The sequence below is a fragment of the Schistocerca piceifrons genome, chromosome 4 (assembly GCF_021461385.2).
Source record: "Schistocerca piceifrons isolate TAMUIC-IGC-003096 chromosome 4, iqSchPice1.1, whole genome shotgun sequence".
Taxonomy (NCBI): domain Eukaryota; kingdom Metazoa; phylum Arthropoda; class Insecta; order Orthoptera; family Acrididae; genus Schistocerca; species Schistocerca piceifrons.
In genome coordinates, this window is record NC_060141.1 from 573,112,896 (window position 1) to 573,130,976 (window position 18,081).

At 42.7% G+C, this 18,081-nt stretch overlaps 1 protein-coding gene across 1 annotated transcript in view; it reads right to left on the reverse strand.

Moving 5' to 3' along the window:
* The window catches only part of LOC124795417 (putative defense protein), a 28,195-nt gene extending 12,044 nt beyond the window's left edge, over window positions 1-16,151 (reverse strand). The window contains exons 1-4 of the mRNA XM_047259441.1: window positions 16,011-16,151; window positions 11,009-11,190; window positions 2,632-2,768; window positions 254-342 (exon numbers count right to left, since the gene is read on the reverse strand). Of these exons, the coding sequence (XP_047115397.1) occupies window positions 254-342; window positions 2,632-2,768; window positions 11,009-11,189 (407 nt within the window). The 5' untranslated portion in view covers window position 11,190; window positions 16,011-16,151. The remainder of the gene's footprint in view (window positions 1-253; window positions 343-2,631; window positions 2,769-11,008; window positions 11,191-16,010) is intronic.
* Between the last annotated feature and the right edge of the window lie 1,930 nt (window positions 16,152-18,081).

Sequence of the window (18,081 nt, forward strand, 5' to 3'; positions counted from 1 at the left end):
ACGCCGGTCAACTGCTGTTTGTGTATGAGAAATCGGTTGGAAACTTTCCTCATGTCAGTACGTTGTAGGTGTCGCCACCGGCGCCAACCTTGTGTGAATGCTGTGAAAAGCTAATCATTTGCATATCACAGCATCTTCTTCCTGTCGGTTGAATTTCGCGTCTGTAGCAGGTCATCTTCGTGGTGTAGTAATTTTAATGGCCACTAGTGTAATATACGGAACATGAAAATAATTCATACATGGTCTGTCTCACCTGAAGGCAACCTGGGCGTTGATTTGTGGTGCCTTCCACTCAACTTCTGCCTCTTTAGTTCCCCTGCGTGAGTTGTACGAGAAGGCGTTCTGAAAGGAAATAAGTAAGTCACACAGTTGTCCACTACAAATTTTCAACGAAAAGAAGAAGAAAATAAGCTATAGTGTATATTACTCAAGTTTTAAAATTATGAAGATGCGTAATGAATATCAAAGGCATATACAGAATGATTACCTTGTATAATACTTTCTTCATGAAGTTAATGCAAAATGAAAGATTCTTATACTTCAGAGATAAAATAAAGCTTTATGGACGAAGCAAGGAGGATGTAAGAACCAGACCAGCAGAGCCAAAGTGGGAGTTGTTCACTAAATGAAGTTTACTAGTATCAAACACGTGCCTTAATTTGTAGAAGAAATTTCTAAGTATGTACGTTCGGAGCAGAGCATCCTATGGGAATGAACGACAGATTCTGGGGAACCTGGAAAATTTGAGAATCGAAGCGTCTGAGGTGTAGTGTTACAGAAGGTTGCTAAAAAGTAAGTGGACTACTAATAAGACAGGGAATGCGAAGGTCGTCCGCAGAATCGACGAGAAAAGCAGTATATGGAAAACGCTGACTAGAAGATGTGACACGACTATAGGACACGTGTTATGACCTTATGGAAGTTGCATAATACTAAAGGGAGCTGTAGAAGGCGACAATAGTAGGTGGAGGGATAGAAAGTAATACATCCAACAACTAACCGAGAATCTCAGGTGTAGGTGTTAGTCTCCGATGAGGAAGAGGAAGTTGAGGGGGTTTGCATCGAACTAATCACAAGACTGACGACAAAAAATAAAATTATCTAACAGAGGTGGTGATTACGTACAATGTCACACACCAACCAGAAGTCACCGGTTAGCTGTGCACTACTGACTTTGGAGACTGTGCACTTCTGACTTCGACACTGGGGACTGGTACGTTGTATCATTCGTATAAGCAAAATGTCACACGATCTAAAGAGAATGTGAAATGTATAGTGGAACTCTGGGGGCAAAACGGGATAACTGTGACTTGGTCCGGAGTGCGACTTGTAAGTTAACGGTTGTTCTTCGCGTTACCAGTCGCGTTTTTTCAACTTATGGTGAATGTAAAGGTAGGAAAATCCGTTAATCCCTAATTGCACGCCCTTAAATGATATGTAATCTTAAAATGCGTGCCTTTCCGTATATTTCAGTTACGCAACACGTTAAATCCGCCTGTTATTACGCTCCATAAGAGTTGTTAACCTGAAATGTGCACTTGGGGCAGAACATTACATGGCAGACTGGGACAGTATCCCGTTGGGTCCCGTCATTTTTTGATGCAAATACATTTCAAACTACATATGCCTTTTTTTCTTCCTTTTCCAGGTGGTGTGAACTTACATTAGAAATACTAATGGACAGAAATTGAATAGTAAATCAATAGAAATTGCAGTTTCAACCGCATTATATTCAGAAATGGGAGTTTTAAAAGCAGCTAACAAGTTTAACGTACCCAAATCAACGTTGGAAAGATACGTTCGTAAAGCAAAGAATATTCACAGCTATAGTGCTGACAAATCAGATGGAAAATTTAAAAATTTGTTCACTGCAGAACAAGTAGACAAGCTGATGACATATATGAAGTCAACGGAGAGAAGATGTTTTAGTCCAACGATAAAACACCTCATTGACATATCATTAACCTATCGGCTAGTACAAATAAATGGTTTGCCACACATATTTGACAAACAAACGTGTCTAGCATAGCAGGATGGGTTATAAGATTTATTACTATGTATCCATTCGCAAGCCGGAAAATACATCTACTGCACGAGCGACGATATTGAATAAAGTAACAGTATATTGGTATTAAGCATCAAAAATAATTGTACATTTTTTCGTAATGATGTTAAAATATTTTCTTCTTATTAACATTTTTTTAATATTCCTTATTCATAAGTATAACTTGTGCATTACACAACTTTGTTTTAATTTTAAGACGTTATTCCTGATAATAACAACGATTGAGCAATAATTTCACAAAAAAATTACCTTATCCCATTCTCCTAAGTAGGTGGGGCAGAACGGGAAATACGCAACCATTTCTTTAAAAGAACGTAAGAAATACATAATATACGGTTAAGGTGATTTTCAACTAAAGTACGGTACAGGATGATTTTCGACACCTTGAAGAAGTGTTTTTTGTGGTCCTTCATTTTAAACATCCCGTCCGCCCCGTGTTACCCTAGTTTATAATGAGTAACGATATTGACAGCGAAATGATGGCAATTATTTGTGGTTGTTTGCGTATGTGCTCCAGGAAGAAATGATTCCCGTAAGTAGTGCAACAGTAACCAAGCATTACTCACTTTCTGTCCGGACGGGCAGCCAAAGACGCCGGCCCTGCAGCCTTGTCCGCTGGGGACCAGGAACTCCCCCACCGGCTGCTCCCCGTTCCCTGCCTGCAGGTACACGCTGTGGAAGTTCTCGCTGCCAGATATGCGCACTGCAAGCACAACAGTACCAGCTGTAAGAGGTGCCAGCTAGCTATCACCGTCACAGGACACGTTACAAAGAATCTGCGTCATTTACTTTAACACTATAGTGCAGTTATCCACTGCGGTGGACAGATGTTAATGTCGCGTCTTCGGCGTTTTTAATCAGTCCTGAGGCTCCAAATGTAAGCAGTCCACTCAAGCGGATACTTCCCGCTGATGCTATGCCCTGCATCCATTTGCCGTCTTTCTAGAGACTCCCCCAAACTGAAATCCTATCACTTGCAATGAAACTTCATAAACTGAAGCGCCAATGAAACTGGTATACGCGTGTGTATTCAAATACAGAGGTATGTAAACAGTCACAGTACGGCGCTACGGTCGGCAACGCCTATGTCAGACAAAAAGTGTCTGACGTAGCTGCTAGATCGGTCACTGCTGCTACAATGGTAGGTTATCAAGAATTAAGAGCGTAGAAACGTACTGTTACAGTCAACGCACGAGCGGTGGAACACAGTATCTCCGAGGTAGCGATCAAGTGGGGATTTTCCCGTACGATCATTTCAATACCGTGAATATCAGGAACCTGGTAAGACATCAAATCTCCGACATCCTGCAAGAACGGGACCAGCGACAACTGAAGAGAATCGTTCAACGTGACAGAAGTGCAACCTTTCCGCAAATTTCTGCAGATTTCAATGGCGGGCCATCAACAAATGTCTCCGTGTGAACCACGCAACGAAATATCATCGATATGGGTCTTCGGAGCCAAAGGCCCAGTCGTGTGCCCCTGATGACTGCACGACACAGTTTTACGCCTCGCCTGACCCCGTCAACACCGACATTGGACTGTTGATGCCTGGAAACATGTTGCCTGGTCGGGCGAGCCTCGTTTCAAAGTGTATCGAGCGGATGGACGTGTACGGGTATGGAGACAATCTCCATAGACCCTAATACGTCTAGATACGACACTAACAGGTGACACGTACATAAACATTCTGTCTGATCACCTGCATCCATTCATATCCACTGTGCATTCCGACGGACTTGGTCAATTCCAGCTGGACAATGCGACACCCCAGACGTCCAGAATTGCTACAGCGTGGCTCCAGCCGGGAACATTCTTCTGAGTTTAAAAATTTCCTCTGGCCACCAAACTCCCCAGAGGTGAACATTATTGAGCATATCCTGGATGCGCTGCAACAGATCTCACTCCCCCCCCCCCCCCCCCCTTTATACTCTTACTGATTTATGGGCAGCCTTGAAGGATTCATGGTGTCCGTTGGCTCCAGCACGTCGCGTTGCGGCACTTCTTCGTGCCCATGGGGCCCTACAGGATATTAGGCAGGTGTACCAGTTTCTTTGGCTCCTCGCTGTATTTCCATAAGTGCAAAGTCAAACATCCTCCAACAAGACTCGAGGACATAATCCCTAAACGAATTATCGACTACCAGTTTCACCCCAACAACTACCTGTGTCCCTTTACCATAGCTAAAGTAACTGTCCGATTCGTCCCAGTAATGCTGCCAAATATGCAACCCTTCCAACTTTCTCACACGCTATACCAAATTTCCGTAGCTGTCCAATCTGTCCTCCACTGAACTTTAACTGCCACCTATTCCTACAACCAGATAGACTTTAGCTTGAACCACCTATCCATCCTAATTACCCGATCCACTCCCACGTTCTGCTCGAGAATCCGTTTTGACGTGGATACAACAAACAACTCCACCCCTCTGATTTCCAAGTGACACCTATAACCTTTCATTTTGTCATCCGTACCCTTTCTTTCCCAACCCACTCAATGAAGGCCCCAGTTCGTGCTTCAGCTTAATTCAATTCCACCTACTGTTTGACTCCAACACCCCATCTATTTCGATCCGTTCCACGTAAACATACACTTCCTTGCACGCAAAAAAATCTACATCAGTTCCACCGTTACCAGGAGCCTTCACATCATTTCCATGAGTCATGAATCAATACACATAATTAAGATCTTAATAAATATTTCATCACTATTGTTCACGTTTTAAAAACAAAAACGTATTTTGTCCGTTTGTAAACACTGTGGTTGAAGAGACAATCTGTTATACCGCTGCCAGCACAAACAAAAAAGAAAAAAAGAATCGTGGCGTCGTGGCATTTTTTTACATCACATCCTTGTGAACGGAAAAAACAAAATTAAAGAACATCTCGTCAGATAGCCAAATATACTCGTAGGGTGTCCCAAGAGGAATGGTCAGTATTCAGTGATATGACAGTAACGATCATTCTAAGCAAAAAAGTCTACTGAACAATAGCTATACAATGGTTACCTTAAGAGCTGTGAGCACTAATTCAGTAGAAGAGATGTGTTTCACAGTAACGAAGGCAAATGTTTTCTAGACAATTTTTTTCTTCTTATGGTCCTCCAAAAATGTGGAAAGCAAAAAGCTTTCAGCAGAAGAGATTTGTTCCCCAGTATCGAAGACAAAGTAACGCTCACAACCAGTAAAGTATGCATTTTAGAACCCATGTTTGCTAGACTTTGTTGCTTCGAAAAGTGGTTCAAATGGCTCTGAGCACTATGCGACCTAACTTCTGAGGTCATCAGTCACCTAGAACTTAGAACTAATTAAACCTAACTAACCTAAGGACATCACACACATCCATGCCCGAGGCAGGATTCGAACCTGGGACTGTAGCGGTCGCTCGACTCCAGACTGTAGCGCCTAGAACCGCACGGCCACTCCGGCCGGCCTGTTGCTTCGAAATGAATACTGTCCATCCCTACTGGGACACGCTACACTGTAAATGTCACATGGGAGAATCATTCGGCTTCAGTCCAGAATCAACTATTAGCATCTGGTTTGGAAACGGATAAAATAGTAGGATGTTTACTCCAAAGAGTGACTGTGGTAGCACGTTCGAGCATCTCGCAATGATTTGGAAGAAAGTAGTAGTACATTTTCTCATTGAATGTACAGCCGATGACATCTTACTTGAGAAGATTAACTGAATCCATATAAGCCAGTATTATCTTCAAGTATCTTTTTTAATTCGATGGGGAGGTGGATAAATAATTGTGTAGTTACTCTTATCAGACCTTCCTGCACATGAATGAGACTAATACATGAACAGTAGCTTATATTTACTGAAACAACTCTAGTGTTTTGCAAGTGTTTCTGAGCGTAATAAATGTTGCTAAAGCTCTCGAGCGTTGCATCGGGTGGTGCTGCTAGGACTTCGAGTTATTTCGATAGAGCAGCATCTTCGGGAGATGACGCTGACTCCTCTACGGACTTCCAACCACAGTCAATATCATTGCCTTTAAGCTTCTGGGATAGAGTTTTGCCAAAATGCTGAAAAATTTAGCGAAAGCGTCCTCAGGGAGCTTCGGTAACAACGTTATAAGAAAATTCTGTCTCTTTAGTTAATGATGTAATGAATATAGTTAATGATGTAATTAATATAGTTACGAATCTACTGTGAAGCTGTGATTACTGTGTCTAGTAGCCTGAACAACTGTCTACAGTTCGACAGGCATGTTTTTCTTGCACTTATTCCAAAACATTATCAAATGGTTCAAATGGCTCTGAGGACTATGGGACTTAACATCTATGGTCATCAGTCCCCTAGAACTTAGAACTACTTAAACCTAACTAACCTAAGGACATCACACAACACCCAGTCATCACGAGGCACAGAGAAAATCCCTGACCCCGCCGGGAATCGAACCCGGGTACCCGGGCGTGGGGAGCGAGAACGCTACCGCACGACAAACATTATCACGTATAGCGTTTAGCAATGAAGCGTACAAACTATTCAACTTTCTTATACATAAAACGCGGAAGTTAAAATCACGCACACAGTAAAAACGCTTGAATTTTAGCCTTTAATGCCTTCAATATGCGATTTTTAATTAATGTTCTTATCAGCAAACACCCAAGGAAAATTTTTGAACGTTTTATTTTACGTATTGTTGTGCTGAGGCTGTAATAGCACTAGCTTCTACGGAACTATGCGAACTTTGTTTCTTCCGTTTCTCTTTTTTACGGTAAGTGGTACCACCATTTACAGAAAATCGGTCAACAACCTTGTCACATACTTCATTTATCATTCCTTTTGCATGCACATCTCTGAAGGATCTTGATCATAATGTTTGCGGCGTCAAAACCGATGAATTATTTCTGATTATTACGTAACACATTTACATATAAGAAGAATACATAACTGGTATTGCAGAACGCTGTGGCAATTTTTCATTAGTCGGGAGTCGACCATTGCGCAAACTCGTCGCGTTGCCTAACGTGGAATTAGAGTCCTGAAGTTAAATGTAAACTACCAGTTATTAATCGTGCGTGCATTGGCTAAAAAATTAAATTTCCAAAGTTGGATAGCCAAACGCGTTAGGCGCATCACCATCAGTTTCTGTTGTTGATAAATGATAACATTTTGTTGTCATGAGGAACAATACTGGATAAGTTATCTTGTTAAGTGTATTCTGCATGTGATCGACGCCTCTCTCGAAAATGGTTGCAGTCATATCGATCCCCAATGGATAAACAATGGAAAACTGTGCGTGCAGAAGTTTAGGCTATTTGGATCGACGTACCGCATCAACATGGACTGCAGCAAGACGTTCAGATCATTCCAATTGCACACTTACTCGAATGCGTAAGTAAAAGACGGAAAACTACGGAAAATAATTTTCAGATAGTGGAGCGGTTATTACAGTTCAGGAAAAACGCGGTAGATTACTCATGAGAACACGACGAAAAATGTGCTCGGTCCTAAGTTATTCGATGAGAAGCTTAGAAGTAAGTAACGTTAAAACACAAAAAATAATATTAGGAGCACTTAAGACATAAATTAGTTTTTTTAATAAATTTTCCTTAACTCTCTTTCTCTTTCTCTCTCTCTTTCCCTCTCTCTCTCTTTCCCTCTCTCTCTCTCTCTCTCTCTCTCTCTTTCTCTCTTTCTCTCTCTCTCTCTCTCTCACACACACACACACACACACACACACACACACACACACACACACACACACACACACACACACACAAAGAGAGAGAGAGAGAGAGAGAGAGAGAGAGAGAGAGAGAGAGAGGCAGGTTGAAGAAATAAACAGTAAAATGTATCTCTGTCTCCACTGAAATGTATTTTAAAACCGCTTTTAGTTCCGTATATTCCGTCCGGTATTTTTGAACCACCGCAGACCATCATAATAATAGTGTCTCTGTAAACAGAAAATAGCAAGAACCACTTCTTGCTGTTGGAGTATGGATGATGAAAGCACTGGTCTGTGCCCCGACTGCACGATCTCCTTCCCTGCTCATCCACTATACTCTGAGCACGCACAGCTCTGCCATCATTTACTACTCACTGTAAGATAATAACTGCCCGGTGAGCCAAAAACAACAGAAAATGTAAGACTTGATACATTCAAAAACTATTGCCCATAATGGAAGGTCATCTCAGTGGCACGTGGAGCAAGATATAAGGCCGCTAATAATGCTGTATTAACCGTCAAGAATGCCGTGACGGGAGAAATGTCACGTAAAATTAATTTTAGATACGATTTTAACAACTTTACCTCCATTTTGTACTTGAATGTTGGAGTCCTGCATGACTGAAAAACCTACGCACCTGCACTGTCAACATTTCAGGGCGTAATGCAAACGCGCCGATGCAGACGACATACGTCAAATGGTACAATGAAGATGAACATAATTAATTCATTATCAGTATTACTGAAACACGGGCAAGGCGGACATGATAACAGTAACCCGAAATCAGGTTTTAAACTGTAAAACGTTCCCAAGGGCAGATGCGAACTCTGGCAGTAATTTATGGGTAATGAACTGCAGATTAAAATTGAACAAAGACCAAAAAGGAAATTAAGGAGATGAGTTCTGGATAATTAGAAGGAACCAGAAGTTGTTGAGAGATTCAGAACGAGCATTAGGCACGTTTTTTCGAAACTAGACACATTCACGTTGACTAGACACATTCATGTTGACTGTGTATTGAAATATCAAGAATCAATATCATCGCATAAAAGATGAAAACGTGCTCTGTTGAAATATTTCGATTTTAGTGACAATTCGACGGACTGCCCCAAGCCTTAGAATCTAGCACTCTGGATTCTGAATCCAGAGTCGGTGGATCCTTCGGTTATTCCAGTATTATAACTTTTCCGTCACTTTCGCACTGCCACTGTCTCCTTCTCTCTCAGCATGAAAAGCACGAATTTGTTTCGCATGCCAAAATTTTTGGGAAAATTTATAAAGGTGCTTAAGGAAGGTAGAATGAGGCAGCTTGTGCTCCACTTTTCACCCATAGTCGTCTAAACAGGAGCATTTTCACCTTTTGTGCGCTTCGATAGGAGTATTTTTCGGCTGCTTCCGTTCTTTTTCCTGCGACAGCAGAGCAAGTCACTCATATGAAAAGAACTTTATGGATCACTAAAATTTTGGTAGTTTACTTATGTGAAATTGAAATAACGCAAACCTAATTTTACACCTCAGATAGGATTTTACGAGCACAAACATTTGCATGTACTTCAGTAGCACAATAAGGGGTTCTCAGAACCCTTCTGATCACAACGGAGACAGTTTACAGGACAGTCCTCCGTGATAGGTCACTTTATAATCTACGTTTTGGGTGACTTTGATCTCTGTATCTCGGAAACGGATAAAGATATCAAGAAAATTTTCAAGGATTGGTATTGGGTTCTTAGAAACATATCATACAAGTTTCAGCCATTTGCTGCCTATAGCCGTCTGGACACCGTGGCTCAGATTTGGCACGAAAATTGGTAAAAATATCTTGCCAGAATTAGATTTTCACTTTGCAGCGGAGTGTACGCTGATATGAAACTTCCCGGCAGATTAAAACTGTGTGCCGGACCGAGACTCGAACTCGGGACCTTTGCCTTTCGCGGGCGTGTGCTCTACCAACTGAGCTACCCAAGCACGATTTACGCCCCTTCCTCACAGCTTTACTTCCGCCAGTACCGCGTTTCCTACTTGCCAAACTTCACAGAAGCTCTCCTGCGAACCTTGCAGAACTAGCACTCCTGGAAGAAAGGATATTGCGGAGACATGGCTTACCCACAGACTGGGGGATGTTTCCAGAATGAGATTTTCGCTCTGCAGCGGAGTGTGCGCTGATATGAAACTTCCTGGCAGATTAAAACTGTGTGCGGGACCGAGACTCGAACTCGGAACCTTTGCCTTTCGCGGGGCGTGAGTCGTGCTTGGGTAGCTCGGATGGTAGACCACTTGCCCACAAAAGGCAAAGGTCCAGAGTTCGACTCTCGGTCGGGCACACAGTTTTAATCTGCCAGGAAATTTCATATCGGCACACACTCCGCTGCGGAGTGAAAATCTCATTCTGGAAACATCCCCCAGGCTGTGGCTAAGCCATGTCTCCGCAGTATCCTTTCTTTCAGGAGTGCTAGTTCTGCAACGTTCGCAGGAGAGCATCTGTAAAGTTTAGAAGGTAGGAGACGAGATACTGGCAGAAGTAAAGCTGTGAGGACCGGGCGTGAGTCGTGCTTCGGTAGCTCAGATGGTAGAGCACTTCCCCGCGAAAGGCAAAGGTCCGGAGTTCGAGTCTCGGTCCTGCACACAGTTTTAACTTGCCAGGAAGTTTCAAAAATACCTTGGTTGGAGATTTGCTAATGAACCTTCCTTGGACTAATGGTGCCCTATTAAGCCCCCCAAGGCCCACCGTAGATCACATCAAATGCAAAAAGAGCCACCGGTTTGCCACATTTGTGTAAGCAGGAAGAAGTGTGATAATGTCCATACTTTGACCCTCTACTGTAGGATAGTGACTCTGTGACGATCCTTTTGTTGGATATGCAAATGGTCCCTAGCGCAAGACCTCTCCAAAATACCTGATCGTATCTTTCTATCAGCAATAGAACCTGAGTTGTGAGCCCCAGAAGAATCCCGATTTTATGCGTGGCATTTTGGAAAATATTAGGTAGTTCATGCTGTCACATGCATACCAGTTTCAGTTAATTTTCTCAAGCAAACTGTCGTCGAATACTCATACAATTAGAAAACGTATTACTACTTACACACAAGTTTCTACTAACTATTTACCGTGTACCTGTATTAAAACAATGATGGTTGTGTGGCCCTCACGAAATGGTTTCGGAGTTTGCTACCCACTGGGTTAGTCAATCATACCAGAAGAACTTGGCGCTTTCACTGATGAAGCGTTGTGTTTGTGAAAAAGCAGATGTGCAGCCGCTCACCTTTAACGGTGCCTCCCGCGTTGACGGTGGTCGGCGTCACAGTTATGGTGTAGGGCGACGGCTTTGTGCTGGGCTGGGCGTCCCCGAAGATGGGCAGCGTATCGACGCACGCTGTGGCAGACAGCGGCGCGGGCAGCACGGCGAGCGCAAGCAGCATCACGGTGGCCGGTAACGGGATCATCCTGCAAACGGACGCCCGTTACATGGGCGCTGCTGCCCCTCACCTTCAACGCGACACGGAACCACACTAGTCGCAATGACAACAGGGTGCTAAGGCTTTGGAGATCTGTACATCGTGTAGAACTGGCACCGAACGGTCGTGTTGTAACACCCCACCCGTCACCCCAGGTAATTGACAAACAGATCAACAGACAATGCAAAACTGCCGCAATGTCGGATAACGCAAAGAAAGTGATAAGGCCCCGTGACTCCTGATTGAGCTGCGGTGGCAGTGTTGACATTAATTGATTCAGAATTGATCCCTTTTAATTAAAAAGGGGTGCACATTGATGTTATATTCAGCTATTGAACACCAGATGTAAATGTTGAACATGAAATTAATTAAGAAAGTGACTTGGGATTTCAACTACTTGATTGAAAATAGATGCAGTCGATTAGCACAGATTTATTTTAACTCACGACCTTCAATCATCACGTTACGTGACTCTCCTATCAGGCAGTGGTAATAAATTGCGTTTGCGTGGAGTAAAGCGCGATAAATCAAAAGTAATTCCTATTGGCTGACCCAGGCGTAATGCGAAGTGCGAGAACAATTCTACAATACGCGGCCCATGAAACCCTCGTGGAAACTTTGCCGACGTGATCCAACAAATTAATCAGTGGCCGGAGCGGGCTCAATATCACCGAATACAGCGTGGCGGAGAGGCGTCGTTGTGTGGACGTCGGCCGACCTCGTGGTGCTGCAAGGCTGCGCTCGTCTATTCACTCCTAGCTATCTTGCTCAGTACATAGCTGAAAGAAAACTTTCTATCTTAAAGCTCAATCGTTCCGTTTGCTAAGTCCTAAACTGCAGAGATGCCCACTCTCTCTCAGGTAAGCTGAGTAAAGAACGCCACGTCCGCACTCTAGGCAAGCTGGGAACGGAAGACCCCTACAGAGACTTCTCCCAGTCCGCTCTTCGCCTCGGTTTCCCCTCCAGCAAAATCACTTACGCCAATTGCAGCGCAAGTCGCGTTAATTATGCGTCGCTTCCCAGCACCGACCAATGTCTGCTCTGGGAAGTGAACAAATGCCCACAGAATTTCCCTTCCTCTCAACTTCTCCTATTTAGCTTCTCCCAGGCCACCCATCAAGGTTAGCGTCTGCACAAACACCAATTTTACCGGAATTCTGACTCCCAGGAGTGTACTTCAAATTCCTTGGTCCTACGTTCCCATCGGAGGCTGGCGTATTTCATTCTGTCACTCTTCACCTGATTTACTTCAGACTCTGCAGACCGTGAATTCAGCGTGAAGTTCCTATAGTCAAGAACACGCATATTTTGACCTCTGTTCACCGCTCCACCATAGCTTTCTCGCATGTTTCACTGAAAACAGGACAACGGACATTTATCGACAGGTGTACGAGTTCTCCGTCTGCTTCCCGGTACACCACATGGGGTCAACCACCCACTCACTGTCACTCATCTTAAGGCAACTGGAGGCCGCACCCCATTACCGCTATCTCAGAGCTTGAGCCGCCCTAAGCTGCCTATTGTCGCTTCCCTTTGCCTCTCCCCCGCCGGCCATGGTGGTCAACTCGAATACTTCCCTGGGATAAACTAGCCTCCAGTAAATCGACGTATTTCCACAAAGTTTTCATGTCCTGTGAATTACTTTAAAACCATCACCCAACAATTATTCCAATACGTCCATACTATACCCTCTACAAGATGCAGTGTGCCTTGTCAGTCATTTTTGTTCAGCCCTACTGTTCGCTCAACGTGAGTTAGGTGATTTTTAATGACTTCATGTAAGGAGCATAGTTCTTGCCATCTTACAATGTGACCCTCTAACAGCAGATGTTAGTCACGGCAGTGGATGTGGTGTGTACGTTCCAGTCGGTTGTATGAAACCAGTGCAGTAACATGGTTTGATGAAGAGACTAGACTGAATGGCAGAAAGGAACTGTCTCGGTTGGATGTGTTCGTGACCACACCATGAATGAAACTGCCTGATTTTGATGGTGTGTTAACGCAAACTGTCCCAAGTGGTGCAATGGAACTGATCAGTGACATGCTTTTTCTTCAACCTACTTTTCGATACATTTAATAAAATCACTACCCAATCCACTAACATTCTTTACACTTCACGTAATTTTGATTTTTATTTACAATCAAACAAACGGTGAAGGATTGTTTCATTTGAGGCACTGAGAACCATATGAGCCCAAAGCGCAAACTTTTGAGAGAAAAATAGATATTTGTGAAAATCAAATTTGTACGCAAGCCACCATTCTCACAGGCTGCACTTGTTTTTTAACCAAGTGTAAACATCCTTTATCTCCAATAGAAAATAATGTACCTACTATATGTTATGAAATTTTAATTAATATTTAGGACTATTGTTATTAATCTAATCCACAAAATGTTCATGTATAGACTGTTGGCAATACTGCCTTTTTAACTGTTGTATAGTTTGTAATTAATGTGAAACTAGAATCAGAACATAAAGAACAACACTAAATACACCACCCACGCAATTATGACCCATCCCAGCCCTTCAGAGCCTTCGTTATCATCATTTTGATTAAGCACATCCTCCGGCTTGAGGTTCAGATAAAACCGTCTGTTCAATTCAGGCATGAAATCTAGTGGTTTTGTTAATTCTATGTGTTTTAAGCTTGATCTAGTAGTATTGTTATGTCTTTGTGTTTCAAGGTCGAAATTTGCCTTTCACTTACGTTGGTGGGCACTAGGTTTCGTAAGACATCTACAAACTGTGGGGAAATAACAAATTGTGGTCTCCCTCGATGTGACTTAAGGTCAGTGGCAGCTTTTCACGACTCCAGTGAAGAATGTGTTACTTTAGACGACAATTCATGGACATTCTGTTGAAAACTTCATCATTGTATAATTTCTGAAATGTACATTGTTACCACGAACATCATCTCATGGTTTGGTAATGACGGTGGTGACACCCTAGAGATTTTAAAATCCCCAGCATCAGTTTTACAGACTGGAATGCTGAAACCATGGAAAGTAACGTTATGGTGGGTCATTGCTTCAAGAGATTCCAGCTTTTTGAAGAAATGGGCATCAGTGTAGCCAGTGAGCGTTCCCAAAACAATGAAAACTTGTGCTTAGGGCCCATATGGTAGTGAATATCAGAGAAAGCAGTGAGACTTTTCGTAAATGTTCATATATACGGTGTAGCTGAACAGCGCTGGTAAAGCTGGTTCATCGTGAGATCAATAGATGTCAGGACTTGTATGCATGCTACAATCTCAAAATCCACCAACTCCTGACTCCATATGGAACCATTGTGCACAGCGACTACATATTACTATACGGAAGGATAGAAACACAACAATCAGTCGCAATTCCATTAGTTTTCTTATTAATCTTACATATACAGATTTCAGCTATAAATAGCCATCTTCAGTGCATTTGAGCGATTTGTAATCCAACGAACTCCCCGCTGTACGCGACACCAATAAAGTCGTATGGTGACATGCATTTCTGGGAGTTTGTTGGATTATGACTCACTCATATGCACTGAAGATAGGTGTTTATAGCTGAAATCTGTATACGTAAGAACAATAAAGAACCAATGCGATTGCGACTGATTGCTGTGTTCCTATTCTTCCTTATAACCTCAAAACTGGCGGTGATGTGCTTTAGTCCCTTATGGTACTCAGTTCCACGTTTACATTCAATTATGAAAACGTGCGATATCCAGTTATTTCAGACCGAAAACTAAAACATTAAAAATTTGTGTTAAACATACATTTATAAGTTTTGAAAATAGCTGAAATAATAATAATTACTATTATTATTTCATAACTTTTTGGTGAGCATTTGAAAACATTTGTAAAGTAAATTATCTAATTTATTAATCAAATATTAGTTTATCTTTGCATGTATAGATCGATATTAAAATATATCTTTATGTAGCGAGATACTATTCGCTAATCTTTGTCTAATTCTTGGTGCGTTTAATAGCAGTTCTAAGTTAGAAAAGCTGGGCCTTGTAAGTGTCTATTTTGAAAAGGGCGTTACTTGATAAAGTGTCTGGAGGCAGACATTTATACTGCGTGATTCAAATGTCACACCCGATAGGTTTAATGCAACACACTATGCCTTCAAATACCATGCGGAAGATTTTCATATTCTCTCGCTCGGTATATGCAAACTATTAGTCCTGCAGAAAGAAATTAATAGAAAACTAAATTTAATGTAGTCAAATTTTGTATTTAGACACGTTTTCGCTGGAGGCCGTAATTTCTAATAACTCCTGAAAAACGTACAAAAATCGCTATCAAACACGTTTTTCTTGAATAACTCGAAAATCGTGGCCTCCAGGGAGAATGTATCCCATTACAACACTTAACTACATTAAATTTCCTACAAAAACGTTCTGTTCATTTTTTATGTAGGACTAATAGTTTTGCGCGTAACGCGGGGGAGAATATGAAAATCTCGTTTGTGGTTTTTGATGGCTCTGCACTTTGCATAAAACCTACAGGTAGGGGCAGCTGAGTCTCTCTGTATTAAAGGCCTGTAAATCTTTATTTGGGTAATGTATAGTGTTCTTGTAAATAAAGTAATGAGTAGTGGAAATCCCGAAGACGAAAAAACTAGAACTAATCATTCAGAGGTTTAGACGTAACCTCGAAAACCTTGTAGCTCTACTTGACATGTGCAGCAGTGCTGGGGGAACGGAGAGAGCACCAGTAACAAATCAGCACGCCAGGTTTGTTGGACGCAACCAGGTCGCGAACACTTACTGTGCGAGGAAAAGATGTAAAGAGGTGGCGAGGAGCGTCGGCGGAGGTGACTGACCTGCTAGACTGAGAGTAGTTCGCCGGTGGCCAAGGCAGACGGTGCAGACGACGTGCGTTGCCGATGGCTGCGACAGCACGCCTTTATACACGCGGACCCCACACTGCGGGTTCTTCCCGCGGGGACTCACCGCGGGACTTGGCGACAACAAACAGCAAATAAAGGCGGGTACTCTTCCTCCTACTCCTCGTCCTACTCCGCCCGATGGCAGGAGGTCGTCCCCCACCACCAGCAACTCTGCGCCGCTGCCGATCTGCCTCACTGGGGCCACGGCCAGTGCCCTAACAGCATCGGAACCATCCAAGCAACAAGTTTCATACTATGTATTCCACACCACCACGTCGTGACGTCCTTGCGTTCTGTCCGCCACGTATTCGTTTTTAACTCGCGACGCGAAGACTGCTATAGTAGTAAGTGACAATGTCGTCTACTTAAACTCGGCTTCAGAAATGCTTTGCAGTGGACCCTCGCATAACGAGAATAATTCATTACAGAATCTTACTCGTAGTACGAAACACTCGTTAAGCGAAACAATTCATCCCATATAAAGTAATCTAAAATACGATAATGCGTTCCATGCAGAAAAAGGTACTAAATGTTTTAAGTTATTTCATGCCATTTATCCAAAGAAAATTATACATACAGTATTATGTACTTTTTTTATTCACGATACATAAACAATTCTTATTGATTAGGATGCTATCTATTGTCATTTGTTTCTGCAGACGTTTAAACACTTGGCGAAAATGCGACGTAGCATTATCGTCAAATAAATTTGTAGCGCGCGTAGCCACTGATTTATTTGGGCGACGATTTTCAGTGTACCAGGTGTAGAAGTATGAAACCGGAATTTGGTTGCAATAGTTACAGTTCTATTGTTTGAAACTGATAAACAATATCTTGTTCCAAGCAATCTCCATCGCTATTTATACATTCCTCTCAACTCTCCGGCAGGCTCTGAATTCTACGCTCCCTCCCCCCCTCCCCCAAATTTTTTAAGAGTACCAGTCAGCGAGCCGTTTTCGTACATATTCATACGAACTGAAGCGTTTTTCAGCGAGAGCGTGTCCCAGTGATGCAAATAGATGATAATCGGACGGAGCCAAGGGTGGAGAATAAGCCGCATGCCCTAGTACTTTCAACTTAACGCCTCGAACGTTTCCCTGACCCGTTTTGTTGTGTCTGATGGGGCGTTGTCATGGAGCAATATGACTTTGCGTTGACGTTTTTTTTCACATTCCGGTCGTTTTACATGTAATACTCAATTTAAATCGATCATTTGCTGTTGGCAGCAATCAGTGTTAACGGTTTCACCAGGTTTTAGCAGCTCATAATAGATAATACCCTTCTGATCCCAGCAAACACAGAGCATTGTCTTCTTTCCAAGGCGATTTGGTTTGTCTGGATTCACCCATGATTTACGACGCTTAGGATTCTGAAAATATATCCATTTTTTTTATCACCTCCCACTATTCGATGGAGAAAAGACTTTCTTTTGTATCTGACGAGCAGCATTTCACAAGTGGTCTTTCGATTTACTTGCTGTCTTTAATTCAGGTCTTGCGGAACCCATTTTCCCACTTCCTGCATGTTTCCCATAGCTTTCAACCGAGGAGAAATGGCTTTATGCGTCACATTCAATTGTTTCGCGAGTTCCTGTTGAGTCTGAGTATTACTTCATCCAATAAGGCCTGCAATTCGTTGTCTTCGAACGTTTTCGGTGGGTTCCCGCGCTTGTCAAAATCACCACTTTTGAATTTTTTTAACCAGCCGAAACACTTTGTTTTCCCAAGAGCATACTCACCGAAAGCTTCGACAAGCGATTTTGCAGACGTTTTCTTCAAATGATAACAGAAAACCAATGCTCTCCGCAAACCGTAGTTCGTAGGCACAAAACTCGACATTTTTGTGGGTTTGAAACACGTGCCGATGAATGGAACTTGGGTTACTGTGTGTTGACATTCGTCGTCAGGAACGACAAGGAGCAGATGGCGCCGCAGACGCGGTCTCGCGGGCCCTATACTGACGGCCAGCGTCATCTGTAGGGTAATTCCGGTTTTATACTTCTATC